Source organism: Opisthocomus hoazin, chromosome 18, assembly GCF_030867145.1.
Source record: "Opisthocomus hoazin isolate bOpiHoa1 chromosome 18, bOpiHoa1.hap1, whole genome shotgun sequence".
Classification (NCBI taxonomy): Eukaryota; Metazoa; Chordata; class Aves; order Opisthocomiformes; family Opisthocomidae; genus Opisthocomus; species Opisthocomus hoazin.
The window spans coordinates 7844545-7865539 of NC_134431.1; the positions used below are offsets into that span (position 1 = coordinate 7844545).

General features: G+C 57.2%; 1 protein-coding gene across 5 annotated transcripts in view; it reads left to right on the forward strand.

Moving 5' to 3' along the window:
• The window catches only part of PLCG1 (phospholipase C gamma 1), a 48618-nt gene extending 29612 nt beyond the window's left edge, over positions 1-19006 (forward strand). Inside the window, exons 6-32 of one of the 5 annotated variants that reach the window (XM_075438674.1) lie at positions 502-585; positions 926-948; positions 2098-2170; positions 3108-3209; positions 3982-4100; positions 4913-4998; positions 5330-5450; positions 5860-6028; positions 6472-6594; positions 7536-7637; positions 7870-8057; positions 8359-8559; positions 9010-9129; positions 9428-9608; positions 9946-10023; positions 10479-10582; positions 10826-10922; positions 11048-11120; positions 11903-12060; positions 12783-12879; positions 13336-13560; positions 14392-14540; positions 16358-16472; positions 16672-16833; positions 17148-17236; positions 17820-18007; positions 18364-19006. In XM_075438674.1, the coding sequence (XP_075294789.1) occupies positions 502-585; positions 926-948; positions 2098-2170; positions 3108-3209; positions 3982-4100; positions 4913-4998; positions 5330-5450; positions 5860-6028; positions 6472-6594; positions 7536-7637; positions 7870-8057; positions 8359-8559; positions 9010-9129; positions 9428-9608; positions 9946-10023; positions 10479-10582; positions 10826-10922; positions 11048-11120; positions 11903-12060; positions 12783-12879; positions 13336-13560; positions 14392-14540; positions 16358-16472; positions 16672-16833; positions 17148-17236; positions 17820-18007; positions 18364-18406 (3270 nt within the window). In that variant the 3' untranslated portion in view covers positions 18407-19006. The other 4 variants (XM_075438676.1, XM_075438677.1, XM_075438675.1 and 1 more) reach the window with 4 other exon arrangements.
• Positions 19007-20995: the final 1989 nt, after the last annotated feature.

Consider the following 20995-nt stretch of genomic DNA (forward strand, 5'->3'; position numbering starts at 1 on the left):
TCCCCCTGCCAGTGAGTGACCGGCGCCCGGCTCTGCCAGCGTCACTGCAGACCCAGGAGCACAGGCTCATCCCGTGGTGACCAGCCGGTTCCACTGGCACTGAACTCCGGGGCCACGGAGCAGCGTATCCAAAGGAGAGCACGCGCGTCGGGTCTTGCCGTTTCCAGACACTTCAGGTGCTCTCTGCCAGCAAAAATTAAAATGATCCTTTTGTAGCTGTTCATGTAAACGATAACGCTTTTTAATCAGCGCTGCAATGCCTTTCTGTCGGCGAGCCTGGGGCATCGCATAACTCGGTTTAGGATGTGCCTGTGTCCTGGGCACTGCAGGGTCCTGCTGGCCCCAGCAGAGATGGGCAAAGGTGGGAGGCAAAGTCTGGCCAGGGTTTGGCCATTCGCTCCTCCTTTTGCCCTGGGAATCCTGGTGGGAGGAGATGCTCCTTGGGCCATGCAGAGTTGCCCGTGGCCCCTGTAAAACCTCTGGGGTTTGTTTTTGCCCCAGGATGTGGAGCAGAGGAATGGGGATATCACGTACGGACAGTTTGCACAGCTCTACCGCAGCCTGATGTTCAGCGCCCAGAAAATGGTAAGAGCTGAATTCTCCAGGGCCGGGAAGGGGAGTGAGAGACCATATTTGTTACTGGGCATTCCCTCTTAATTACCTTTTTAACCCTGCTGCCCTCGGCTAATACCTCGTGTCCTGCCTCTGGGCCAGGGATGACAGGGAGTGAAGCAGTTACTGCTTTAGGCTGGTTAGCACGGGGCTGCTGGGGACGGGGGAGGCGGTGGATGAGCCACGGCTGTGAGGAAAGCTGAGCTGCACGGTGCTGGTTTGCTGTCCCCGTTATCTGCTTGATCAATTTGTGCTTTCACACGTGTTGGTGAGATGGAGTGCAAACCTAATGCTTGTGCTTCTTCTTTTGCAGATGGATGTCCCGTTCCTAGAAAGGTGGGTAATTCTCTGTATTTGCTGGGGAAGGGACAGTTTTCTTTTGCTCCATAACGTGCTTTGGTGCCTGCAGCAGCGTAGCGGGGATGAGGCATGCTGCGTACCTCTTGCCACCGCGCTGCTTGTGTTTTTGCGCTCTGAATAAGCATCTTTGCTGTAGACACTTCAGCGCGGGTCAGCTGGGGCTCTCTTCCTCCCAGACATCCCACTGAGATCCAGCTCAGGTCAGCCGCCCCCCCAAACGGTCAGTTGGTTTATGTGAAGTTGTCAGACCCTGAGCCATCTCCTGGGGGTTGTCCTCGGGGCCGGTGCAGGCTGCCCACAGCGCTCTCCCCTCCAGCCCCTCTCCGGGCGGTGCCTGCGCTGCCATTGCCCTGTGCGCGTCTCGGCCATGATAACAAGAGCTTGAATCTAGACAGGGAAGCTACAGAGCGAAAGACTTGTTAACCTGTCTAGGTAATGCTCCATGGTTTCCTCTCTTTTTTTTCTTATAACCTTAGAGATTTGGCAGGGAGCTCAGCAGACCGTCTGGTTCATCCCTCTGCCCAGGGCAGCCAGCACTGCCCAGTCCATTGCTGGGGTTTTTGGTGTTAGTCCCCAGCACGGCCCTTGGCTGTCCATTGTGGCTTGGTACGTTCATGGACGAGTCTTTTGAGATAATCAGCTACAGACGATTCCCTCCTTCGTTCCTTGCCCTGCCTCCTTGGCTCCATGTCCCCTGGATACCTGTAGCTCTGTCCTGTCTACAATCACCCCTTGACTGCCCTGCACCTATTTAGTTCTTTTCACTCTGGTACAAGCCAGCCCCTCTATTTTTTTTTTTTTTTTTTTAACAAATCAGTCCCTCTGATGATTTTTGCAGCCTTTCACCAGAGTTTCACCTTGCTGTACCCTTGGCAGTGTGACTGCTGGACGGAGCAGTCCCTGGCTCTGAGATGTGGATGTACGCTCTCAGCTGCTGCGCGTTTGCCGTCGTGCCCTGCTCGGCCCTCCCCGCGCATCCCGCTCTGCTCTCGCAGCGCTGCTTGCTCGCGGCACGTGTTGCTCGCACGCACCGCGGTGGCTGCGGATGGCATCTGGCATGATGCCGGTAACGGTTGGTCGAGATGTGCGGCGTGAGTGACCGAAGCTTCTCTCTCTGCCTTTCAGGGGTGGAGAAAGGTCTGAGCACTTCAGGGTGTCGCTGCTGGAGTTGCAGACGTTCTTGCTGGAGTACCAGAGGGTGAGCTCGACACGGGCCCAGGGGAGGGACGAGGGGGCAGGCACTGGTGTCGGTAGGGATCCGGCACTCCAAGGGCAGCCTTGCCGTGGAGCTGGGATGATTTGGTTGTGAAGTGCTCTGTCTGCACGGCCGCAACCTGAGCGCAGGAGGTGGGGCAGGAGGTGATGCAGGGGAGCGCTGGTGAGGGTAAAGCTGGCCCCAGCCAGGCACCCTGGTCAGAAAAGGGACCGAGAGCAGAAGACCTGAGAGGGGTGGAGGTCTCAGGAGGGAGGAACGAGCCGGTGGTATTTACCCCATCCCTGTGCCCTCGGCTGGTACTGAAGGTTTGCAGCAGCCGAAGCTCCCTGCTCCATCCTTTCTGCTCGGGAGGCTTCAGCAGGTCCTGAGGAGCAGCTGATGGATTCGGTTGCTGACCTTCCCGTGTAAAAGCGATCCTAGGCAGTCAGCAAGCACAGCCTGCGCGCTCAGACACACATGCAGGCACGAGCAGCGCGTTGACGGGCTGCACAGACCCTGTACTTCGACTCTTGCTGGGCTCCCATCTTGCACGTGGTGTGCAGCACGCAGAGCACTAGGCAGCGAAGGGGCCCAGCCATTCTGGTGGCCTAATGAAAGACACCCAGGGAGGGAGAGAAGCAAAAGCAAGCCAAGCTGGCTTCTGCTGCCGAAGGAGGAGGGGTGGCAGATGTGTGCAAAGGAGCTGTCGGAGAGAAAAATGCGTGGCACTGAGAAAATGAAGACCATTTAGAAACAGGGCAGATTTCTGCAGTTGCGTGCTATCCAGCATTTGTGCTGACAGTTGAATTCCTGGCAGAGATGGTCTTGCATTAAAACTGCCTCCTTCACAGTTAAAGCTTCTAGCTGGATGAGCTGCACGTGGTTTTGAATAACGCTTTCTGAAATGGTTTCTTTTTTCTGTCTCTCTCGCGGTTTGCAGGAGCTCTGGGCTGCAGATACCCTCCAGGTACAGGAATTCATGTTCAACTTTCTGAGAGACCCCTTGAGGGAGATTGATGAGCCGTATTTCTCCCTGGATGAAGTAAGACGTGTTCAGCGCTGGCGTGTATGGAGGGGTTGGAGCAGGGTGTGCATCCCCAGTGCGATGTGTGCTGCTGTGACAGCTCCGCTGTCGGTGTCTTCACTGCCGGGTGGCCGTGCTTAGAGGATTGCATCTCCTCTGAGCGGCATTGCTGTGTGTGATGCACGTGGTGGATGAACGTGGTGGGTCACCGTGTTGCACAAGAGCTGGTTGGCGACGGGAATGACTCCTGGGGTCTCTTCTTGTGCTGAATGTGTGCGGCTGGGAGAGCTCATCAGGCAGTTCGTTTGGAGGAGGAAAGGGGCTGTGTTTGGCTTAATGTGCCTTTGGGGCATGTAAGGATCTTTTTCAAGCAAGAAGAGCTGAAAACAAAAGAATAAAAACAGCTGGAGATGACCCTGTCACTGGCATTCTGGACCGGCTCCCACACAAAGGTCCCTTGACCCACACGGTCTTAGTGAGCTGTTGCCTGCCATGTGAGCTGCAAAATTAACTGCAGAGCTATTTATTTGTCTCCAGCTGGGTCAAAGGATTTGTACACAGATACCTGGCACGGCTCAGAGGATAGGTGGCAATGCCTCAGCTGTGGTTACTTGAGCACACTGGGTCAGGCAGCTTGTGTGCTGCCTTGGTTGCCTCTGGTCAGTCTGTGCTGAGTTTAGAAAATAGCTGCTCAGTAGCTGCTGACACAGAGGGCGAGATGCGTGTGAAGCTAAAGCACAGTACCTGGCTCCTCCGCATCATTAACACACTTCTGTTTCTTCCTGAGCAGTTTCTCACCTTCCTGTTTTCCAAAGAGAACAGCATCTGGAACTCGCAGCTGGACATGGTGTGTCCGGAGAACATGAACAACCCCCTGTCCCATTACTGGATCTCCTCCTCACACAACACGTAAGGACTAGGGGATGGCTCTCTCCACCCATCCGCTCCCAGCATCCTCTTCCCCTGTGCCAAGGATCTCCTGATGCTGCCCAGTCCCAGTGGTGGGTCAAGTAGACTTTTCCAACCTGGGATCAGTACATCAGAGACCTTCCTCTTGGTGCCCCAGTCCTCCCTCTGTCGTTTAACCATCAATGTTTTGCTCAGATGTTGTCAGCAACACACACCTGCACAGACTGGGCTTTCAGGACCCAGGCTGTCATTCTGGCAATTTCTGACCATTAGCAATGTCATCTTCCACAGCCTCTGAGGACAGATGTGACAAAAGCCAGGAAGCCTGAAATTGGCCATTTTTCTTCTCTGCTGCTAGAATAATCTTGCAGGAGCCACTTTTTTGCAGACAGGCTCTGTCTGTGCTCCCTGTTCATGGGGTGCAGTGGCAGCACCGTAGCCCAGATGTAAAGCACCAAGACCCTCAGCCAGCTGAGCAGCCTGGAGGGCAGGCAGTGAGCTCCCGTCTGCCTGCGAGAGCTGGTCTAACCCTGTTCTCGGGCTGCTTCTGGTGGGTTCAGTGGGCTCTTTGTGGCACCGATGCGGATATTGCTCTTTGAGGCTTATCTCAAGAGCCAGCAGCAAGGCTGGACCTCGGCGTAGTGCTTGCACCCCTTGCAGCAGGGGCAGAGTTGAGCCTCTTGCCTGGGGAAGAAGGGAGGTCTGGAGGAACGTCGCTCTCGCTGTTCCTGGGGCAGGTCCACGATGTCCCAGCAGACATCTGTGCCCGCGGCGAGCATGTTGCTTTGCTGATGTCTCCTCTCGCGTGAAAGGTACCTGACGGGGGATCAGTTCTCGAGCGAGTCCTCGCTGGAGGCGTACGCCCGCTGCTTGCGGATGGGATGCCGCTGTATCGAGCGTGAGTATCCGGAGCTGGCGCGTCTGTCACCGTCGTCGCGATAGCTTGCGGTCGTTGGGGAAGGCTATGCATGGAAGGCAGGGCTGAGGGCTGGTGTGACAGTGGCAAGATTCTCACCATGATGTGCTGAAAGGGCTGAGGTCATTTGCTTTGTGGGACTGAGTGGTGTGCGGCCAAGCTTTTGGTTCCCCAGAAAGATGTTGACTTTCACCTTGCTCCTTCATGGCCGTGCAGCGCGGCTCCCAGCAGTGCTTAGTTCAGTCCATCTCACGTCCATGTCCTGCCTGTCTTCCAGCCTTTGCACTAAGTTTCCCCCATGGGTCTCTTTCAGTGGATTGCTGGGACGGTCCCGATGGCATGCCGGTGATCTACCACGGGCACACCTTAACCACCAAGATCAAGTTCTCTGATGTCTTGGTCACTATCAAGGAGCATGCCTTTGTCACCTCCGAGTGAGTACAGCAGGGACCTGGACTGCATGTAGCAGAGCTGCCAGCAAGGCAGAGAGCAGGTAGAGGGTAGAGCTGGGGCAGCACCAAAGTGAAGCCCACCTTTATCCAGAGACCCCACGTAAGACCACATGCCTGGCGTTCGGTGGGAAGGGAGCGTGTTGTTGTGTCTCCCAGCCAAGGGGAGACTTCACTCCGAAAGAGCTGTGGGAGGGAAGACATTGGGTAAACCCCGGTAGCCTGCTGCAGGGTGGTTCCATTGAATGCTAGAGGCAGCACAGCTGCAGCACGGATCACTGGTGTTGCAAACTGCTCCTTGAGGGCACAGAGGCCAGGTTTTGAAGTGAAGCTCCGAAGGCATTGGTTCCTGCAGACACCACGCTGGTACTGATGGCTCTTTCCCTCCTCCCAGTTTCCCTGTTATTCTGTCCATTGAGGACCACTGCAGCATTGCTCAGCAGAGGAACATGGCTCAGAATTTCAAGAAGGTCTTTGGGGACATGCTCTTGACCAAACCAGTAGATATTTCTGCTGACGGCCTTCCCTCTCCAAACCAGCTCAAAAGGAAGATTCTCATCAAGGTGAAGTCCCCAGCAAGGTTCCTAAGTGGAGAGAATGGGGGCAGATGGGTTGAGGGTATGGACCAAGGGGGGCTGCTTAACTCTGGAAGGGCTTGACGGGACCTGAGGTGGAAGTGGAGACCTGATGCTAAAAACAAATGCAGACATAGAGCCCTCTTGCTTCAGAGGAGCTGCTGGGAAATGAGCTCAGCAGCTGGGTGCTGCTTTTCTGCAGAGCTTGGGGGATGTCGGTATTTCTGCTGCAGAAATCACCTCTGGGAAGAAAGGGTGGGACCTTAGTGCCATTTGACGATCTCTGTGGCATGGGTCTTACCTTGGTCCTTTTAGTCTAGAGGAACTCGGTGCAGCAGACTTGGAGTTCTGGGGTTGTTCACCAGGAAATGCCTGCTGCTTTTTGGTGCCTGCTCCCCTCAAGCTGCCTGACCCGCTCTCTCGTCCCACAGCACAAGAAGCTGGCAGAGGGCAGCGCTTACGAGGAGCTACCCACCTCCGTGATGTATTCGGAGAATGACATCAGCAACTCCATCAAGAATGGGATCCTCTACCTGGAAGACCCCATCAATCACGTAGGTCTCTCTCTGCCGCTGTCACCCTGGCCCCGCTTTGCGGGCTCCAGAAACGACCTGGTAACTCCGTAAGGTGCTGTGTGATGCTGGAAGGAAGGGCTGTGGTGCAAGGGATCTAAGAGGCCGTTGGTCCATCCTGTTTCTCAGGAGTCTCTGGAGGCTGGGGGAGTTTTTCTGCTGGCTCTCTCCTGTGCTCTTTCCTAGGCATCTCCTTTTGGCCCTTGTTAGAGGCAGAAGGCTGAGCTAGAGGGAGCTCTGGGCTGATGCGCTGCAGCTGCTCTTGTGTAATCCGCAGAGCCTGTTGTCTGTTGCTGCAGTAAGTCCTAGCTGTGGCCTGCGTTTCTAGACCTGCCTGCCTCCTACCAAGTGCCTACACACTTCACACGTCTACACAGGCATTCTGCTTTGTAAAGCACCGAGCATTCGTTTTACTCCGTGCATCTGCTTCTACGCAGTCCACTTCTTCAGCTGCTTCACTTTGCTGAGGATGCCAGGCAAAATCACGTGCAAATGAAACAGGTTTTTGGAAAATAGGAAAGCGCAATGGTAAAGCTGCATAACCATCTCGGATATCCTCACCTCTGATAGCCCCTGTGCTGAACCCATGCAGAATGTTCTCCTTTTGCATCGATTTGCTCTTCATTCAGTCATCTCCTTTCAGTACGTGCTGGGGTGTTTGCAGTGTGCTCTGCAGTCACTTTGTATGCAAGACCTATCACATGCTGGGGTTTTTGCTACTGATAAATCTGTACTTCGGATCTGGGGGCTGTCTTGGAAGCTGCCATGACTCCACTGAAAGCAGTGTTGCTGGTGACTATCCTTCACAAACCAAATCGCCCCTCGCTGCTTGTGCTGATCAGGAAGAGATGCTTTCACCCGGGGATGGGCCAGCCTGGTGCTTCCTCAGGAGGGCTCTTGGGCCAGAGTTTGTTTCCTTGCAGGAATGGAACCCACATTACTTTGTCCTGACCAGCAGCAAGATCTATTACTCTGGGGAGACAACCAGTGACCAAGGAAATGAGGATGAGGAAGAGCAAAAGGAGGTGAGGGCTCACTTGCGTGACAGTGAGTTGTTCCCCTAGAGAAAGGACTTGACTGCCCAAGGGGCTGAGCTTCTCCACTGCCAGCTGGCTTCAGGGCGAGCTCTTGTGGTGGGAAGGGTGGGAGCTGCCTCAGAAACTCCCTGGTTCTGGCTGGAAGCCCCATGAGGAGAGCAGACACCGGCACCCCGAGCCTGCCCTCAGTAACCCAAGCCGGTGGGTTCCGCCCCGCCAGGTGAGCAACAGCACCGAGCTTCACTCCACGGAGAAGTGGTTTCACGGCAAGCTGGGAGCGGGACGCGACGGGCGGCACATCGCAGAGCGGCTGCTGACGGAGTACTGCATCGAGACGGGGGCTCCCGACGGCTCCTTCCTCGTCAGAGAGAGCGAGACCTTTGTTGGAGACTACACCCTCTCCTTCTGGTAGGGGCCACAGGCACCAGCCCACTGCTCGGTGTAGCTCCTGGGGTAGTCTTCATCTTGACACCATCTTCTGTGGTGGGGTCCCATTCCCCAGTGGCCCACGAGCAGGTTTCTTCCCTTTTTCTGTGCCCAAGCATCATGTCAGCTTGCTGTCCCAGTGCAGAAGGGTCAAGTCCCTCAGGACCCTTGCGTGATGGGGTCTCCTGTGGGGCAGGAATGTCGTACCCAGGCTGGAGCTGTGCCTGAGGCAGATGCAAAATCTCCACAGACGACCCTGATTTACCCCCTCCCTGTTTCGCAGGCGCAATGGGAAGGTGCAGCACTGCCGGATCCACTCGCGGCAGGATGCCGGCAGCCCCAAGTTCTTCTTGACGGACAACCTGGTGTTTGACAGCCTTTACGACCTCATCACCCACTACCAGGAGGTGCCGCTGAGGTGCAATGAGTTTGAGATGAGGCTGACGGAGCCGGTGCCACAGACCAATGCCCATGAGAGCAAAGAGTGAGTGCATGTTTGGGAGGGGGGTTCGTGTCCACTGGGCAGCTGGGGCCCCATGGGAAACCTCCCAAATCTCTCCTCACTTCTTCCTTCCTCGCTGGGGGTCTCTGGTCCCCACTTGCTCCCTGTGGGGCCATCTGTGTCACAGCAGCCATGCTGGCCAGCTTCGTTGTTGATGGAGCTGGTTGTCTGGGAAGCTCAGTGCAGAGACAGCAGGTACTGGGCTTGGTTGGGATGCCCTTGTCACTAAATAGCTCTGTTCCTGCCTGTCCCGCAGAAAGGAGCAGACAGCCCTGCTGCAGTGTTGCACGTATGATGATCTCTGCTCCCTGTCCTCCTTTTGAGGATTCAGGCAGCCATTTGTTGGCTGGAGTGGAAACCGTGTGGCACAGCAGAGGTGTGGGATGAGCTGGATGTAGAGACCCGTGCACACTGACCTGTCTTTCCTGAAAGGTGGTACCACGCCAACCTCACCCGGGCCCAAGCCGAGCACATGCTGATGCGGGTGCCACGCGATGGAGCCTTCCTGGTGCGCAAGAGGAGCGAGCCCAGCTCCTACGCCATCTCCTTCCGGTGCGTCCCGGGGAGAAGGGTGGTGGGCTGGGATGCTGCGGTGTGTCCAAGAGCGGGAGAGGGGCCGTGAGCCTGACGTGAGCCCTCCCAGAGCTCTTCTCACTCCTGGATGGCCCTGCATAAACCTTACAGCCTGCTGAGAGCCCTCGGGACCCTGTTCCTCCTCCCATCTCCTGATGGGAGACGGCTGTGCTCAGCAGCCAGCCCAAGGGCACCTTTTGCTTGGGTGTCTCGATTTTGGCAGAGACCCTCTCTTGCCAGGCACCAAGTGGCTTCTCTCTGTCTGTGCACCCGGCAGGGCGGAAGGGAAGATCAAACACTGCCGAGTACAGCAGGAGGGCCAGACCGTGCTCCTCGGCAACTCCGAGTTCGAGAGCCTGGTGGACTTGATCAGCTACTATGAAAAGCACCCACTGTACCGCAAGATGAAGCTGAGGTACCCCATCAACGAGGAGACGCTGGAGAAGATAGGGACAGCGGTGAGTGTGGGCGGCCCTTGGAAGAGCTAAGCCAAAGGATGATGGACAGGTCCGTTTTGAGCTGGTGCCTTGAAGTGGTGTTGTGTGACCCATCTCTGTGCTTCACAGTCCACATCTCTTGGGCCTTCATGCCCTGTTGGAAACACTTGTTGGCTTGAGTGAGATTTACTGCTGAGCAGGTCAGCAGCAAGTGTGGGCTTGGGCATCTGTTGGCTGTGTGCAACATCATCTCTGGCATCGTGCTTTCCCTGGGATGTTCTCCCTACCTCCCCCATGGCAGGGGACCTGTTCTCCTGCAGAGCCACGGTTGTCACCGCTGGCCCCTTTGCTTCGACAGGAGCCGGACTACGGAGCCCTTTACGAGGGACGACATCCCGGGTTCTACGTGGAAGCCAACCCCATGCCCACCTTCAAGGTATGGTCTCACTGCTTGGCATGACGCAACCTGCAGGGCCTGAGGGTTTAGCGAGTGCCTCTTGATTTTCCAAGAGCTGTGTTATTTTGCACACTCACTTCTAGACCATGCATGGAGATACGCTCTAGGCTGAGCCTGCAGGTTCCCAGGCTGGGCTGCCTCTTGTTCTGAACTCTCCAAACTAAACCCATCAGTGGCTCCAGCCCAAAGGAAAGTATCTGCGTGGGGCCATACCAGACTTGTGACCTCTGGTTTGCCATAACTGGGGGCCTTGATTTGTGCAAGGGTCACTAGGGTCTAGCAGCCTCTGGCAGCAGGGTTGGATGCTGCCTGCACACCACGTGCCTCAGAGCCCCCCAGCAAACACGTCTGTGGTGGGAGGTGATCTCACATCCCGTGGGCTTGTCTGTGTGTCCGTCTGCTGCCCGGCCTCATGGGACCCCTCCTCATTGCAGTGTGCAGTCAAAGCCCTGTTCGACTACAAGGCACAGCGGGAGGACGAGCTCACCTTCACCAAAAACACCATCATCCAGAATGTGGAGAAACAGGAGGGAGGCTGGTGAGTTGATCCTGAGCCTCCTTTTTTCCTTGGGGACATGGTAAAAACCTTGGGGTCACCATCCATACAAAGGTGTGTCCATGGTTGGGTCCATTTGGGGATTGCCCCCAAGCTGCACAGCCCCAAATCCTCACGAACCCTGCAAGCAGATGACGGAGGAGCTGCCTGTCCCCCGTGACCCCCAGTCAGGACGCTCTGGGATCCCATGGTGGGTGCTGACGCTGCCCCTTCCCACTCTTCCAGGTGGAGAGGAGATTATGGTGGCAAGAAGCAGCTGTGGTTCCCTTCCAACTACGTAGAGGAAATTGCTGGTCCCAGCAGCCTGGAGCCAGAGCGGGAGGTGAGCTTGTGCCCGAGCGGAGCAAGGAGGGGTGGTGGGGAGGAGTGAGTGTGTGCAGCCCCCTGCGCTCGGCCGCGCTGCCCAGCACTGTGCCCAACGCCATCCTGCCTGTTCTTCATTCCCAGCAGCAACTGGATGAGAACAGCCCCTTGGGAGACCTGCTCGGAGGTGTCCTGGACGTGCCCTCCTGCCAGATCGGTGAGCGCCGGCAACGGGTGGAGGAGCGGGGAGTGTTACAGCTGTTTGCACATCTTCTGGGCCGAAGGGCTTGGGTCTCTGTGTGTCTCCAGGCACCGCTGTGCCGGGAGTGAACGCATGCCGACGGTCTGTGCTTGCCGTGCGGTGCCACGCTCCGCTGCTGCTGCCGGCACAGAGCGTGCCTCGGGGTTTGGGCTGGGAACAGCCGGCGGGTACCAGGGGTCCTGCCGAGGAGCCGCTCCAGCACGCCTTGAACCTGCTTTCAGGGGGCAAGGGAGCTCAGACCCGTTTCGTGGGGTCCTTCTCTTCTGTAAGGGTTTGTCCTCCCTCGCACACGTGTGGTCCAGCCTCCCTGCCAGGCTGCTGCGGGCCCTGGGGCTCCTGGGCGCTGGCTGAGCTGGGTCTGGTCTGCGGGTCTCTGCCAGCCCTCGGCTCCCCAGAGCCCAGAGGACGTTGTGCTCCGGGTGGCTGCTCCCACCTGGGCACTTCAGGGCACAGAGCGAGGAAGATGCAGGAATGGGAGGAAGATGCAGTAATGGGAGGAAGATGCAGGAATGGCATGAGGCTTCTCAGCCCGCTCAGGATACATTCTGTATCCTCACCTATCACTTCCTGGGCTCCATCTGTTGCCTCCAATGACCAGAAATGGGAGCTTCTCCTCTTAGCTGAAGAGTCCCAGGGCAGCCATGAGGGTCCCTCAATGTCTGTCCCCATGTGTGGAGTGAAGGACTTGGCTCAGCGTCTGCTTGTGACCTTGCCCTCTGCTCCCTCTGCCCACGCAGCCATCCGTCCCGAGGGGAAGAACAACCGCCTCTTCGTCTTCTCCATCAGCATGGCCTCGGTGTCACGCTTGTCCCTGGACGTGGCAGCCGATACGCACGAGGACTTGCTGGACTGGGTGAAGAAGATCCGGGAGGCAGCCCAGACGGCTGACGCACGGGTGAGTCTGGAGAGACATCTCCTTGTCAAGCCCTGGATTTTGCAGGGAACAAGGAGCAGGTGGAGACTGGTGGGGAGGGTGGTGAGGTGGCAGCCTGCGACGACTGGCAGAGCAGTTACAAAGATGATAAAGCCAGAATCATCTTGGACAATATAGCAAGGGGTGGTGGCCATGCATTGTGACTTGGAGAGGTTCAGGCTGGACATCTGACGGAGCACTGGAACAGGCTGCCCAGGGAGGTTGTGGAGTCTCCTTCTCTAGAGATATTCAAGACCCGCCTGGACAAGGTCCTGTGCAGCCTGCTGTAGGTGACCCTGCTTCGGCAGGGGGTTGGACTGGGTGACCCACAGAGGTCCCTTCCAACCCCTACTATTCTGTGATTCTGTGATCTGGGAAGATTTGTTCATCGGGAGGGTGCTGCAGCCTTGGGGGATGGGTGATCTTCATCCATGGAGGGTGGCAAGGCTCAGCTACAAGGCCACAGCTGCCCCGCGCTGGTACCAGTACCAGCCCTGCTGCAGGTGGGAGGTAGGACCCACCAAGGGCACTTCCCATGTGGTGTCCCCCCATGCAGACCCAGCAGACCTGCCAGTGGTTCCCACAGCATGGGCAGGAGCGGCCACACCAGGCCAGTGCTGCCGCTGACCGCAGTTGGTGAGCTGGCTTACCCAACACCGCTGCTCCCAGATGGACCTGACTCCTCTCTCTCCTCCTTTTGGCAGCTCTCTGAAGGGAAGATGATGGAGAGGAGGAAGAAGATTGCCCTGGAGCTTTCAGAGCTGGTGGTCTATTGCCGACCTGTGCCCTTCGATGAAGAGAGTGAGCATCTGCCGGTTTGGTGGCCACTGGAGGCAGTCACCATGGTGTTGCAGCCCCTGCGGTGTGCCCTGAGGTGCTGCTTTGGCTAGATCTCAGCAGAGGGCAGGTGCCCAAGGCAAGCTGGACCCAGTTTACTTCAGAGCTCTGGAAATCTTCTCCAGAGGGCAGAAATTTCCTTCCCCATCCCTCTGTTGCTGGGATTTGTCACCATCCAGAGCAGCTGCTGAGGGAATGGTGCTGGGGAGCATCACGCTTGATCACCGAGAGCAGTTTTGATGCTTTCAGCCATCGGTGTTGGACACCCAGGAAACACCCACCGGGGCAGAGCAGGGTCTGCACAAACTGATGGTGGCTGAGTCAAGGGAGGAGAGGACGGTGTTAGGAAGGGACCTGGGGTGGGTGGAGTGTCTGGAAGGGGAATGTGCTCCTGGCTTACGCTGTGCTGTTTCCTCCCAGAGATCGGCACAGAGAGGGCTTGCTACCGAGACATGTCCTCCTTCCCTGAGACCAAGGCGGAAAAGTACGTCAACAAGATCAAAGGCAAGAAGTTCCTGCAGTACAACCGCCTGCAGCTCTCCCGCATCTACCCCAAGGGCCAGCGCCTCGACTCCTCCAACTACGACCCCCTGCCCATGTGGATCTGCGGCAGCCAGCTGGTAGCACTCAACTTCCAGACCCCAGGTGAGGGCAGCCGGCGGGCAAGGTGGGCAGGCTCCTGGGGTCCCAGCCGCCTGCCTGCAGCCCTGCTAACCTGGTCGTGCCGAACGGGGGGTCTAGGGGGGCTCTGCGGGGAGCAAGACCCAGTGGCCATGTCCAGGTGCGTGGTTGCTGCAGAGGAAATGTGCTCCAGAGGGCTGCGTTGGCCCGGGGAGCTGGGCTGAGCCAGGAGGTTGTGGTGCCACGAGGACAAGGTGAAATGGAGATGCAGCAGGGAGTTCCCCCGAGGTCCCTGGTGACAGGCAGGGCAGGCAGGGGACATACCAGAGGGGATGGTGCAGCCCCAGCCCTGGGACTGGTTGCAGGGTCGGAGTCAAGCTCGCCGCTCGGCTCGCCTTTCCCCAGCTTCCACTCCTGCTGTGCAGTCCAGCCGTCCCCCTTCCCCGGCCCTCGCCAAACCCTGCTGTGAGCCTGTTCAGCTCACCAACCCACCAGAAAACTACCTGCCTCTTTTCTTCTGCGGGCTTTTTCCTTCCTTTTGGGAATTCAAGCATCTCGCAGCGCGGTTTGGCAAACATTAAAGCCAGCACAAGGAAAGGTGAAAGAAAAGGGAGGAAAAGAAGGGGGAGACCCATGGAGCACTGGGTGGTTGGGCAGATTGTGCATGAGAAAGGCACCGCATGGCCCTGGCACGTGCGTAGGCTGCAGTGAGGCCATGGCACACGAGCCATGGCCAAGGGACGGGCCAGGTCCTCTTGCAAAGGGCTTCCCGCGAGGCACCAACAGCCTTGGTGATCTGGCTGGTGGAAAGGGCCACGGGGTCTCCTCCCTCCATCTCCTGCCTCTGCTCTCCAGACAAGCCCATGCAGATGAACCAGGCCTTGTTCATGTCCAGCGGCCAGTGCGGGTACGTCTTGCAGCCAACCAACATGCGGGATGACATCTTCGACCCCTTCGACAAGTGCACGCTGCGGGGGGTTGAGCCGCTCTCCATCTCCATCGAGGTCAGTACCTCCTCCCGGCGTGGGGTCGGATCCAGGCGCTTATTCTGAGCTTGGGGTGATGTCATGATTTTTCTGAGTTTTTCCGGCCTCCGGAGCAGCCGCTCCTCACCAAACCCCTCAGTCCTTGCTTAAGAGCTGCCCCGCAGCGCGGGCTGGGAGGTCCCTCGCTGAAGTGGGAGACCCATGGGTGCTGCTGAGGGACGCATCCGTGGGTGCTCCCCCCGGGACCCCCCCAGCCCGGGCCCCGGGGCCGGCAGGTGGCATCCACGAGCTGTGGAGGTGGCATCCCTGTCCCCAGAGCTTGGCCGGGACTGTCAGCGCCCAGATGGCTCCCAACGGGGTAACGCCTTGTCCCCTTCTTGTCACCCAGTTGCTCCGGGCTCGGTGTTTCCGTGTCCCCTTGCTCACGGTCGCTCTCAGGAAGATGCTGGAGGTTGGAGCGGACTTTTCCGGCCGTCTCTGTGTTGCACAGACTGGGGCTGCTGGTGAGGGGTACCGGAGGATGGACTGCGGATGCTCGCTGAATCTTTTTCTTCCCGGATGGTGGGACTGGGGCTGGACGGTTCCTGTGTCAGCTCACGGAGCCGCACGGCCGAGGCTCTGCAGAGGCATGGGACAGCTCACCAGACAAAGCTCCTGGAGGGGTGGGAAGGCTGTGGCTGTGCCAAACCAGGTGGCTCTCATGTTTGGACCAGCGGCTGTCCCACTAGCCTGTACCAGCATCGTAGTGGTCTCGGAGCCGAGCTGGGGGTCGGCAGTCTCCTTTGGAAGTCCCTCCGTCTCAAGCAGACCTTGGTGTGGGGGCAGCGGAGGTCCTGCCTGTCGGTGCTCACAGGTTTCTGGCAACACGCACAAGCTGCAGCTCCCCTGAGGTCACCTCTGTTTCAGAGTCATCCCACCTAAGAGAGCCACTGCCCTGCTCAGGGGGGACACCCTGTCACCTCCCATTTGCACCAGTGACCCCGTACCCACTGTCTCCCTAGAAATCCCTGGCACCATTTCCCTGCACCTGCTGTTCTCCGAACTCTTCCTGTCTCCCGGGATGCAGCAGCCACCACCAGGTGCCAAGGGTCACTGTGCCCTTGCCTGTCCCCGTCGCCTTTTAGAGACGGGCTCAGCCTTTTGTCCTCTGGCAAAACTGCCCGGTGTCCCCACCAAAGCCGCTTTCACGGATGGAGAAGCCGTCTCGAGCCCAGCATGACTCAAAGCACATGACCCAGCGTTGGCAGCGCGTCCTTCCCCTGCAGCAGCAGCGTGCCGACAGCGCGCTGGAGTGACATATGGCCGCTGGCAGGAGGGAGCCGGGATTTCATTCTCCTGCAAGGAAGCAGGTTGTCATCTGAGCTGAGCACAGGCTGTGCTATGGGCAGCAGCGGAGAGCAGCAGCGGAGAGCAGCTCCTTTTCGTCCTCAAGCCGAGGCAGGAGGACCGAGAAGTTTCAGCAAAGCAAGGGGTGTCCAGCATCGCTCTCCAGGGAGGGGAAGGTGGCTCGGCTTGGCAGCCCAGCTCCGGCTTGGCAGGCTGGAGGAGGGGTGCTGTGGTCCCAGACCTGGCTTTGCAGGCAGCAGACAGGAACCTGGGACTTTTTTTTATGACTTAAAAAGTCAAATTGGTGATTGGTAACACCGTAGCAGCTTCCAGGGGTGGGAGCTGGTTTTCCCCGAGAGGCAGGCTGGGCTGGGCTGGCTGTCAGCATCTCTTCTCTCTCCAATTAGCAGAGCCAGGGTGATTTATTTGGAAAGAAAAGGTCTTGGTATGCAGACACGGTTTTTCCTTTGCTCCCCTCTCTTACCAAGTCTCTCCTGCTCTCTGCCCAGGTCCTGGGGGCCCGGCACCTTCCCAAAAATGGAAGGGGAATCGTTTGTCCTTTCGTGGAGGTGGAGGTGTCTGGCGCCGAGTACGACAACGCCAAGCAGAAAACTGAGATTGTGGGTGAGTGGGCTGGCGAAGGGAGGGCAGAGGGATGCTCCACCGCTCTGCTCCGTGGCATGAGCCGTGGGCATTGCAGCAAAGCCTGGCCCCGGGTGGGGGCTGCCCCCGCGCTGCCGTGAGCTCAGCATCGGCCGTGGTGGGCAGCGAGGGGCACGGGGCTTGGCGGGGGCTGCCCATTGACAGCCGTCTTTTGTGACAGCGGACAACGGCCTGAACCCTCTGTGGACCCCGAAGCAGTTCCACTTTCAGGTCAGCAACCCCGACTTTGCCTTCCTCCGCTTCGTGGTGTACGAGGAGGACATGTTCAGCGACGAGAACTTCCTGGCTCAGGCCACCTTCCTGGTGAAAGGCTTGAAGACAGGTAAAGCAGGGCGGGGTGTCTCATGGTGGTCCTCACCAGTTTGCTAATCGCTTCGTTAGCTGGGGAGACACTGAGTTTCATGGGAGGATGCTGTCAGTCTCTGGGCTGGCGCAGTTCCCTCCTGTCCCCATGCCAGGTCAAGTCCCCAAGCAGGTAAAGGAAGGAAGAAGCCATTTGCTAACATCCCTTGGGGCTGACTGACACTCTGGGGGTACTGGGGGGGTGTGGAGAAGACCACCCCCTTGAGTTGTGTGCCAGGGCCTGACACGTCACTGCCTGTGCTGCGAGTGATGCCGGGGCTGTTTTTGCTGTAGGTTTCCGAGCTGTACCCCTGAAAAACAACTACAGTGAGAACCTGGAGCTGGCTTCCCTGCTTGTCAAGATAGACATTTTTCCTAGCAAGGTAAGGACGTGAGAGCGCCCGGCGGCAGCATGGCCCTGCGCCGGCGGGTCGGTGCAGCGCAGCTCAGCGTGCCTGGCCGGTGCATCGGCGCAGGGGTCAGCGCTGCGCTGGAGCGATGCTCGGAGGGCTGCGGGAGGGCAAAGCGCCGGGCTCGCCTCCTGCAGAGCCGGGGCGATTCAGGCAGGGTTGTGCCTGGGCTGCGTTTCGCTTGCCTGGAAATTCCTTCAGCAAAAAGGAGCTGAAGGCGACAGCTTTGCTCCATCCCTGTCTGCGCTCCGGGGAAGTTGTAGCTCGGTTTCACGGAGCCTCGCTGGCCCGGGGCCATCGGCGTTGGCACAAGCAGAGTGCAGGGCTCTTTCAGATACTTATTTCTTCATTTCAGATGATGTTGGGGGGAGGCAGCGATGTTTGTTAAAGACAGAGCAGCTGCATGCTGCAAACCCCGGGACCCTGTGAGCCCTGCACGCCCTGCCTGGCAGCTCACAGGGCAGCGGGGCCCTGCAGCAGGACTGCCTTTGCTATGAGACACGCACTTTGACATGCCCAGCCCTTTACTATATAACTTTTTTTCTCCTAATCCAAGCAGGAGAATGGTGAAATAAACCTCTTCAGTGCTTCAGCCCTACGGGAACGAGCAGGGGATGCTTCCAGTCAGCTGCTGGCGAGCAGAGGCAGAGAGGGGTCCTTCGACTCGCGGTACCAGCAACCCTTTGAGGAGTTCCGTGTGTCGCAGGAGCAGCTAGCTGACCACTTCGAGAGCCGGGAGCGAAGGTACGCCAGTGCTTGTTGAGCTCTTCCCAGCATGAGACCTCCCCAGCATTTAGTCTCCTTGGTGCGGGCTGATGACCACAGCCTCCCGCTAACCCGGAGCAGAGCTGCCACCTTGTTCGCTGCGTGGAAACCCTCACTTGCAGCGTGACGTTTGCGCCCGTCCCCGGGGCAGTCGCTGCTTTGGGGTTTGCGGGTGTTGGGTGGGACAAGGAGCTGCCACCCCTCAGACGGTGGCACTTCCCCTCCGGCGTGGGGACATGCTGAGCCCCTGCTTTCCTCCCGTGGGGTGGGTTTTGATACAGGAGCATTGCCCTCGGTCATCCCATGCTGTCCCCCCACCTCTGTGACCCCTGCAGGGTGCTGCGGAGGACCCGGGTCAACGGGGACAACCGGCTGTAGCCCATCTCGGCGGGTAAAAGCACCTCCAGTGCTTGTGAATCTCACGGCACGCTGTGAACTGGTTTCTATGGAAACGGCACTGCTATGGCCTACTTTCAGGCAGCTTTTCCAGTTTCTCTGCTGAAGGGTGTTCAAGTGGAGAACTAAAAAAAAAAAAAAGATTGGAAAAAAAACCCCTAACCAACCCCAAACACCCACCAACCTTCGCCACCCAGCCCTTAGCAAAGCGCATCGGTGCGTACAGCCTGCCAGCCGCCGAGGTGAGAGACGGAACTGTCTATAATCACAAGGAAAGAGACCCAAAAAACCCCCAACTAGCCTTCTGCCGTCGCTGCTCTGCCTGTATTCCCGGAGCCCCCGCGCCGCTGCCGGAGGCCCTTTGCAGCCGTCCCTCGCTGTACCCGCTGCCGGCGCGCCGGGCAAGGGGGCACTTGGGCGACCGAGGCAGCAGGTACCTCTGTCCTGGCAGCATCGCATCTACCTACCTGTGTAGCCACTGCCTATGGGTCCAGTAGTGAAACTCTGTGTTTACAAGGCCGCTCTAGCTTTAAATGACAATAAAAGTGTCAGTATTACATGCGTGGTGGCTCAGGTGTCCAGTGCTGCAGCGAGGAGCCGGGGTGCAGCGCTGCTCCCTCTTGCCTGTAGGGAGTTTGCAGCTGCTGGGGGGGGAGGAAATGACCAGGAGCAGCCCCAGGTTTAATGTTGTTCACTCAGAAGGGTAAACCAAGGGTCTGCGCTAAAGCTGACCATGCTTTTCTGCACCAGACTGGGGCCAAGGCGTGACTCCAGGCTGGAGGAGGAGTTGCCTGGGCTCCGGCACGCTGCTGGGTCACTCACTCATGGTCTTATCCCACGGAAAAGCTGTTGTGCTTTTCAAACGAATGGGAGGGTTGTGACTGAGCATCCCCCCTCTGGACAAGCAAACATCTTCCCCCCCCCCCCCCCGCCCAGGGCAGCTCTCACCATCACCCAGCGTTAGCACCGGGCACAGGGCATCCCCTGGGCACGTCAGCACCCAACGCCCCGTGGGCTTCCCCAACCTGCAATCACCAGTCGACTCGGCTTCGTCTTTTACGCTCTTTATTTAGGAACAACCAAAAATGTCTGGTTTCATTCAACAAACTGTACAAGCAAGCTCTTCCCCTCGCCCACCCTCACGTCCACATATACAAAAGGAAGGGAAACTTGCCATTCACTTCTCAGAAGTGGCATTGTTGCTACAGGGAGTTCTTGCCCTCAGAATAAGAGCAGGTAAAGTCCATAGCAGGTACAAGCTACCCTAGCCCTAGTAATAGCCACAGCCCACAATCACAGGCAGCTTCAGGTTTTCTTCTCTTTAAAACCTTTACCAAAAGTAAAAACAAGTTCCTGTCTCACACGATTGCCAAGGTGACCATCTAAAATTGTGGTCTTAAAAAAAAACACACCGTAATAACCCCACTGGAACCCCCCCACACCTCCCCAGTACAAAGACGGTTTACACAGCAGAGCCCTTGCTCTGCTCCCTAGCTGCACGGCCACCCTTATGAAAGGTCCCACTGCAGCTACAATTACATTTTCCTTTGGATAAATCCAAGCAAAAAATTCCAGGTCATTCAGCACCAGCATGATTTCTAAATAACAATAATTAAAAAAAAAAAAACAAAAACAAGAGACCCCATTAGGCTGACTTTGTGGTCTGCTGAGAAACAAAGTGATCAACACGCTGTTCCCAAAGTCTCTCTTTTAGTGCAATGTTAGTATGTGCAAGGGGAACCACAGCCACGTACCCATAACACCACCACGAGCCAGATGGGGCAGAGAGAAAGTGCAATTTTAGCAAGAATTTTTCTACGCCGTGGATTCCTAGCCCAACCTTCACTAGCACCAGTAAGCGAGAGGCCTCCCAATACCACGCTCCACCAGTACAGGGAAAAAGTGGCTTTAGTGTGCCATCAAAATATGGCCAACGTCAGCCAACAGAGCACTCTTCACTGGAACAGGCAATAACAAGAAAATAAAAATAAAATTTAAAAGGAAAAAATCACTGCTTAGGTAACAGAGCTCCCTTGCTCTGCTTTAAATTTTGTGATGCCAATCCAGCATTCCTGGCAGGGACCGCTGCCAGTAGAACACACAGCAGAAACTCGACTTGCAAAAAAAATGTACAGCTCACAAGTGTGTCATCCCCCCTCCACTTGTAGTGTTGCCTAATCTTACCCTGCTGGCTTTGTGATGAACTGAGAAACTACAACCGAGGTGACTGCAGCGAGCTGAATCACATCAGGCCGATGGCTTTGAAAAGAGCGGAGCCAAAATTATCTGGGCAACAGGAGAGAGAAGTTTACAAGCATTTTAAACACTATCAACTTGACAGGAAGGTGCAGCATCGTGTTTGCTTTCTAATTTGTGCCTAAGTGCTGAAAATCATCCTTCTCATCCGATTCCCAGTGACCTCGCTTCCAAACGTCGCCTGCCGATCAGGCTGCCTCTCTGACGTCTCTCCGAGAGGGACTGCAGGGAGGACAGAATACAGCACTAGTACTGGAGAAAAAAATTGTTCCTTCTCATTTAAAAAAAAAAAAATATACCCAAAGCCCTAAATGG